General features: G+C 30.6%; 1 protein-coding gene across 1 annotated transcript in view; it reads right to left on the bottom strand.

Moving 5' to 3' along the window:
- LOC106459876 (metabotropic glutamate receptor 7-like) overlaps nt 1-7,949 on the bottom strand; it is a 108,685-nt gene that overhangs the window by 15,747 nt on the left and 84,989 nt on the right. The window contains exons 4-5 of the mRNA XM_013919548.2: nt 4,799-4,953; nt 592-720 (exon numbers count right to left, since the gene is read on the bottom strand). Coding sequence (XP_013775002.1) covers nt 592-720; nt 4,799-4,953 — 284 coding nt within the window. The remainder of the gene's footprint in view (nt 1-591; nt 721-4,798; nt 4,954-7,949) is intronic.

Genomic DNA, 7,949 nt, shown 5'->3' with positions numbered 1-7,949 from the left:
GAAGAATTCTAAGAAGAAAGTAAACCTACAGACATCGGTCTTGTTTAACAAAATCTGCATATATATATACATGAGAAATACTAATATGTGATCAATAACCTAGAAGTTACAGAGGGGATATACACATGAGAAGTACCAATACGTGATTGATAACCTAAACGTTACAGAGGGGATATACAAATGAGAAATATCAATATGTGATCAATAATCCGGAAGCTACAGAGAGAGAGATATACACATGAAAATTACAAATATGTGATCAATAACCAAGAAGTTACAGAGAGGGATATACACATGAGAAGTACAAGTATGTGATCAATAACCCAGAAGTTACAGGGAGGGATACCACTGTAAAATATAAGCTGCATAATCTTCTTTAATAATTACAACAAAATCTTAGATTTACTCTTAACTAATTTTCACACATGGAAGTAAATGAAAATATTTTTATACTATCTTTGGTTGAAAGAAATTGCAATTTTTATTTCTGTAGCTCATCTTGTGAATTGATATCCTTTCTCAAGTTAATACACTGCAAAGATTTCACTTCTAAATTTAGTAATCTAATCTGAACATATTTCCCAGACTTACCTGTGCATTTGGTTGTATTTACTTCTAGTGTTTCAAAGTTACAGTCGAAGATTTGTTCCCAGAATGGTTTAAACCAGGGATTCCTCAAGTTAGTTTCGGGGTTTAGAGATCTGAAGTAAGCATTGAACCCTGAAAAGAGATTTGTGAGATTTTGATCTGCTTCATTCTATGTTGGTTATTCACATTGTTGAGGTTTCTTTATCTGTTGCAATTGTTTTTCGAAAATAGTTAATAGAGTTATTCACATTGTTGAGGTTTCTTTATCTGTTGCAATTGTTTTCGAAAATAGTTAATAGAGTTATTCACATTGTTGAGGTTTCTTTATCTGTTGCAATTGCTTTTCGAAAATAGTTAATAGAGTTATTCACATTGTTGAGGTTTCTTTATCTGTTGCAATTGTTTTTCGAAAATAGTTAATAAAAGGAAGCTGAATTACTTGTCTTAGTAACTCTTATTAACGCAACATCATATGCTACTAAATTTGTTCATATTATAAGCTTTCAATGATCAACGTCACAGAGAAGGTTAGAAATTCTCTAAATTATAAATTTTTTTTCGGGTAAGTTTATTGCAGAATATCAAGAGCTCATGCAGAAATATTCAGTTATTATTACAGAAAAGTGTTTTTTTTTTCTAGAATTCGGGACATATGTATACAAAAAATGGCGAAATATGTTTTTGTACAAAATGTAATTATTACGTTTAGCCATTATTTCGTAATTACATTCTTTAGTATTTAATTATAAGATGGATAACTCAGAAACTTTACAAATTACTTTAACAATTCTTATCTTGGAAATAATCAATCCAACTTTTCAAGCTAATGTATTATGCACATATATATATACTAAATTTCAGAATTTTTCTTAAATTATTTTACATACTTTAATTAAACACCCTTCGAAACTTTTCTTTATAGATGAGCAGTCACCTAATTACTTTTTTTATGACAACAATACGTCTTATATTATAATCTTATATTTTTTAAAGCTTTTAGTACATTTTTCTCTTTCTGTCATTCTAATACAATATATGATATCAAACACATACATTTCAAGTGATTGTTTTTATTCTCAATAGCTTGGACAATATTGAATATTGTAAGACACAAAAGATTTTCAATTCTTTAATCGTTTAAAAAAATGTTTATTCGCTTTAATGATTTGTGCTTTCTAGTTCCTCTTTCCTAGTTCATGTTGCAGCTCTCCCTAATTATTAGAATATATTATTTAAACCTTTGAGAATAAACACAAATCATCAATTAAAAGCGTCGTATGTTTCATTCAATACCTGGTACAGAAATAAAAACAACGTTTCACAATCATTTCTAAATAATATCAGAATGCAATTACAACAACTACAATCAAACAAATAAGTATTAAGAGTTACGTTTCGTTAAAATTACCAGCTACGATGAGGAATGAAAATAAAAACAATAATTAAGAACTGTGTTTCATTAGTATATTTTAGAGAAATAAAAAGTTATATTTCTCTAGAATTGTTGGATATCATCAGGACTTGGTTGTTTGAAGACATCGGCCAATTGGTAACAGATGAGGGTTGTGGTCTGAGCTTTTGAATTAATCCCTCTAGTTGGTTCCAAAGATGACATAAAAGTTAAGACCTAGCATGGAGCAAACGTGCTTTGTAGTACAAAAAACATTAACTTGCTTTAGTAGCAGTTCAGCATGCTGATAAGAAAAGAAATACAAGAAAAATTTTCATGGTCCATGAAAGATATTCTTTTGAAATATTTTGTTATCTATGAACCGTTAGACGTCGAAGCACTCGGAGAACAGATTATCTTATCACAATACGTCTACCATACTACTTTAAACTTTAAATAAATCAGTCAAATAGAAATGTTCATTTATTTGCCACCAGACTCACATTCAGTCTAAAATTTTAAATCGGTTGAAGAACTTTTAATGATCTACAAAATTCGTGAAATCGTTAAAAGTATTCTAGGAAGGGCCATGTACATCACGCGTATCTGAATCCTTCTAAAGTACTCATACTTATGGAGAGCACGTTGCACAGACATCAAAGATGGAGTCCATTTCCATGTAACTGTTTTTGATGCAGTGAAAGTGTGAACTTGTCACAAGATTAATTTTGACGGTTTTAACCTATCTCAACAAATGAACGTTTATCACACTCTGACATAACTTTTAGTCTCCTTGTATATGTTATAGATGTACTGGAAAGTTAATGCAATATCTGAATGGTCTCTTATACATTTGTCATCTTCTCTCAAATTTTGTGTAATTTGTGACTTGCACGTACCATTACACTACTCAATGTAGTTTATTACGTACGTTCCGCCTCCACGCAAAGTTTTTCAGGTGTGAAGAATGGTTATAGATTTCTTGGTGATCTATATAAAATTTAGTTTTATTTATATTCTATGTTTACCTAGTAATAACTATGGCTTTGAATGCGCCGTGGTAGCAACTATTATTAAGGTTTTGGTGAAATCGAAAGTTTGTGATATTTGGAGAAACTAGAACGTTTTTGTACTAGCCAAGACCAGAAGTTTGTGATATTTGGAGAAACTAGAACGTTTTTGTACTAGCTAAGACTAGAAGTTCGTGATATTTGGAGAAACTAGAACGTTTTTGTACTAGCCAAGACCAGAAGTTTGTGATATTTGGAGAAACTAGAACGTTTTTGTACGAGTCTAGACTAGAAGTTCGTGATATTTGGAGAAACTAGAACGTTTTTGTACTAGCCAAGACCAGAAGTTTGTGATACTTGGAGAAACTAGAACGTTTTTGTACTAGCTAAGACCAGAAGTTTGTGATATTTGGAGAAACTAGAACGTTTTTGTACTAGCCAAGACCAGAAGTTTGTGATATTTGGAGAAACTAGAACGTTTTTGTACTAGCTAAGACCAGAAGTTTGCAATATTTGGAGAAACTAGAACGTTTTTGTACTAGCTAAGACCAGAAGTTCGTGATATTTGGAGAAACTAGAACGTTTTTGTACTAGCCAAGACCAGAAGTTCGTGATATTTGGAGAAACTAGAACGTTTTTGTACTAGCCAAGACCAGAAGTTTGTGATATTTGGAGAAACTAGAACGTTTTTGTACTAGCCAAGACCAGAAGTTTGTGATATTTGGAGAAACTAGAACGTTTTTGTACTAGCTAAGACTAGAAGTTTGTGATATTTGGAGAAACTAGAACGTTTTTGTACTAGCTAAGACCAGTAGTTTGTGATATTTGGAGAAACTAGAACGTTTTTGTACGAGTCTAGACTAGAAGTTTGTGATATTTGGAGAAACTAGAATGTTTTTGTACTAGCTAAGACCAAAAGTTTGTGACATTTGTAAACGAAAGTATGTAATAATTTTATTGTATTTTATTCTCAGTGGCCATAACGAGGAAACTTTATAGTTGAACAAATAACTGTTTTTTATGTATTTTGTGACAACATTTAAAGCTAGTTTCATTAATATTATCGGTTATAATGTTTAAAATGCATTGGGTACTATTATTATTTTAGCATTATTCATTTTATATTTATGGACATTATAATGCAATGTTAGCGTAGGATATAAATTTATGTCTAACTAAAACCCTTGTGAGATATTATTGGGATTACGACCGAAAATATCATTCATAACTAGGATACAAAAATGACGATTCAATGTATTTTAAGTATTGTAATCTTTAGTTTTATTCTTTACTGATCGACACCATTATGTCCTTTTTTTTTCAGTTGGGTTATAGAAACTTTATTAATTCATAGCTTACCTTTTGTAGTTCTGATCTATATAGTAAGTTCATTTTTATCACAAATTTTGATTGATAAACTCTTTAGTTTTATCATAGGTGTATGGTATATTTACATTGTCAAAGGCAAGTGATAAAAGATATCCCTGTTCTCTTTGTATTAAAATTTAAGGTTGTACAGTTGTTTTAGTGGGGCATACAATTTTGCATTTTAACTTGCATAGATAAGTAGGAAATGATGTTGTATTCTAATGATAACAGTCTAACCTTGACACGTCATTAATTATACAATACATGATTATAAGTAGTTTTCCGGTGTACTGACATATACCATTAAACGCTTCTTGTTGGTTGGCCATAGAGGATTGTCTTCGTTAACTTATATATTACTTTTTAAACTATTTTAGTTCAGATTCATTTAGTTAGCTTATAAGTTTTTTATAATTGTGAAAACGTTTTTTTTTCTTCAAACCTTTAATTTCATATCGTTTTGGCAGGATTGTGATAGCTCCCTCTGCTGCTTCCTCCTGTTCTCTAACCGGATGGGCTTTGGCACCCCAGCTGTCACTTCCAATCCATAAAAAATGACCCGCTTTACGAGCTCGAATAGAGGCCGCTAGTAATTTCCTGGGAGATAGAATGATATAAAATGATCTATTAACAAGATAATATACAATTATGTAATATTTAAATACATTAATAATTAATTTTTATTAACAAGATAATAAACAATCATGTAATATTTAAATACATTAATAATTAATTTTTATTAACAAGATAATAAACAATCATGTAATATTTAAATACATTAGTAATTAATTGTTATTAACAAGATAATATACAATCATGTATTATTTAAGTACATTAATAATAAATTCTTATTAACAAGATAATAAACAATCATGTAATATTTAGATACATTAATAATTAATATTTATTAACAAGATAATAAACAATCATGTAATATTTAAATACATTAATAATTAATTTTTATTAACAAGATAATAAACAATCATGTAATATTTAAATACATTAATAATTAATTTTTATTAACAATTTTTGTCTGTTTGTTTGTAATTATGCACAAAGCTACACAATGCTCTGCCCACCACGGGTATCGAAACCCGATTTCTAGCATTGTAAGTCCGCAGACATACCGCTGTCATAGTGTTTGTGAGAAAAAGCTAAAATCTTCACTGAATTGATCTGGTATTTAAAGAGTTTGTTTATCTTTGTTCAAACTCATATCTAATCCTCCTTCTCCTCCTATCATCAGTATATCAGAGAGGTATACATGGTCAATATGTACCCAACTTTTATTTCTATTATTGACGGAACTATTACAAAAGGTATTTGAATTACAATTCATGTAAGCGATTGTAAACTGTTTAAGTATTGAAATGATACACTTACGCTATAGACAACAGTGAGTGTGAGAAAGTAATGTATTTATGTCAGTAATTAGAAGGTTAAATTCAGTTCAATCAACGATAGTACACCACTGAGAACCTAGCTAAATAGTCTTACGAGTAGGAATTGTCTAACAGTGAAGGAAAGTTTTAGGACTAAAAAAAGTAATAAGAAAATCAAACAGATCATAAAACAGCTTTCTGTTCTTGCTGTAAATACACACACATTTTCAGTAATATTTCGAAATTTAAACTTTGAAAGTTGTATTATAGAGGGCAGATAGAGAGACGTAAACGTGCATTCTAGCTGTGGATGTGTTATAACCGTAACAGTAATTTCAGCTATTCTCTTAAGAGTAGTCAAGTAGGTAGCGGCGGGTTCTGATGATACGTTGACTTTCATGTGGTCAGCAGTTCTAAATTTGGACGAGATACGCCTGAAGCCCTGAGTCTCTTTCTGACAATTTAGCTCATGTTTCGCATAAGAAGTCTTTAACATTAAAGTATCAATTGCAAGAAAAATAATGTTTTTGAACGGAAATCCCTAGTAAACGTTGATGGATCTATATTATTTTTATGTTTTTGAACGGCGAAATTCCGAGTAAAAGTTGATGGATCTATATTATTTTTATGTTTTTGAACGGCGAAATCCCTAGTAAAACTTGATGGATCTATATTATTTTTATGTTATTGAACGGCGAGATCCCTAGTAAAAGTTGAAGGATTTATATTATTTTTATGTTTTCGAACGGCGAAATCCCTAGTAAAAGTTGATGGATCTATATTATTTTTATGCTTTTGAACGGCGAAGTCCCTAGTAAAAGTTGATGGATCTATATTATTTTTATGTTATTGAACGGAAATCCCTAGTAAAACTTGATGGATCTATATTATTTTTATATTTTTGAACGGCGAAATCCCTAGTAAAAGTTGATGGATCTATATTATTTTTATGCTTTTGAATGGCAAAATCCCTAGTAAAAGTTGTTGGATTTATATCATTTTTATGCTTAGTTAGCTAGATTTGTAGTGCAACAAGTAACGAGCAATGATGGTTTTTATTAACATTTTGTTACTTGGAAAAATGGACGCCTCGCTTATTGCAAGACAGTAGTATTGAAATAGGCCGGTTACCTCAGTGCTATACAATCTCTTTTATAAACTAATGACAAATCTTGGTCACACTTGAATGGACAACGGTAGGTTTATTCTAGTGAACTGAGACTTCAATGGATGGTCAAATTATTTTTCAAGTCCACTATCCAGAGGCTTCTGTGGACACGACAGATTCTCATATCATATTCTCTAGAGCCACACGTCACCGTGTATAGCATTCTTTTATCGTCACTTCACTACGTTACACTTTAATATATTTCAGTAATATTGTTGAAACGGATAATGTCAAAAGATGTCGCTATGCTACATTTTTCTTTTAAATTTTTTCTTTATTACAAGAAAGTAAATGGATATGAAGCTTTCTGAATCGTTTTTGTGTTTTTAAAGATAAGTCAGACAAGGTATAGGAAAGATAGAGTAACTTTAGTCAATGCTTGTATGTTTTTAACTTCAAAAAACATCTGCTAAATCAATTGAAAGTCATTATATATAAATATTATATACATTGCTTTGTTCCAGATAGAGAAATGTTTTCCAAATATTGTGATATTGTTTTCTTGTTACGTTTTCCCATATTTTTGTCAACTTTCATATAGTTTTTCATCCTATCAAGTAGCATCAAACGTTTCTTATAACTATCGGACCACTTTTGACCTAATTGTTAGCGTGGCCTTACTGGTAATCCGAGGATTCATGGTTCGTGACCCGTTCCCAGAAAAATGCGCTCTGCAGTTTGAAGCTGGAGGTACGCTAAAAGAGTAACAGTTAAGTATCATTATTCAATCGGGCAAACGTAACCTGAGAGTTGGCGGTAGGTGCTATTAAAAAGACGCCTTCCCTCTTGGCTGTGAGTGGAAAATTAGTAATGGTTATGCGCAAAAAAAATCGAAATATGAAATATAAAATTAATTTATAGGCAATAATAAAAACAATCATATAACCCATTTTACAAAGAAAGATATAGACAGATGATCAGATGAATATATAAATAATTTGGAAAGTAAAAGGTATAGACAGATGATCAGATGAATATATAAATAATTTGGAAAGTAAAAGGTATAGACAGATGATCTGATGAATATATAAATAAATGGGAAA

Source organism: Limulus polyphemus, unplaced genomic scaffold (assembly GCF_000517525.1).
Source record: "Limulus polyphemus unplaced genomic scaffold, Limulus_polyphemus-2.1.2 Scaffold673, whole genome shotgun sequence".
In the NCBI taxonomy this organism is placed as follows: Eukaryota; Metazoa; Arthropoda; class Merostomata; order Xiphosura; family Limulidae; genus Limulus; species Limulus polyphemus.
Note: the sequence above shows the minus strand (reverse complement) of the source record. Positions and strands in the feature narration are given on the sequence as shown.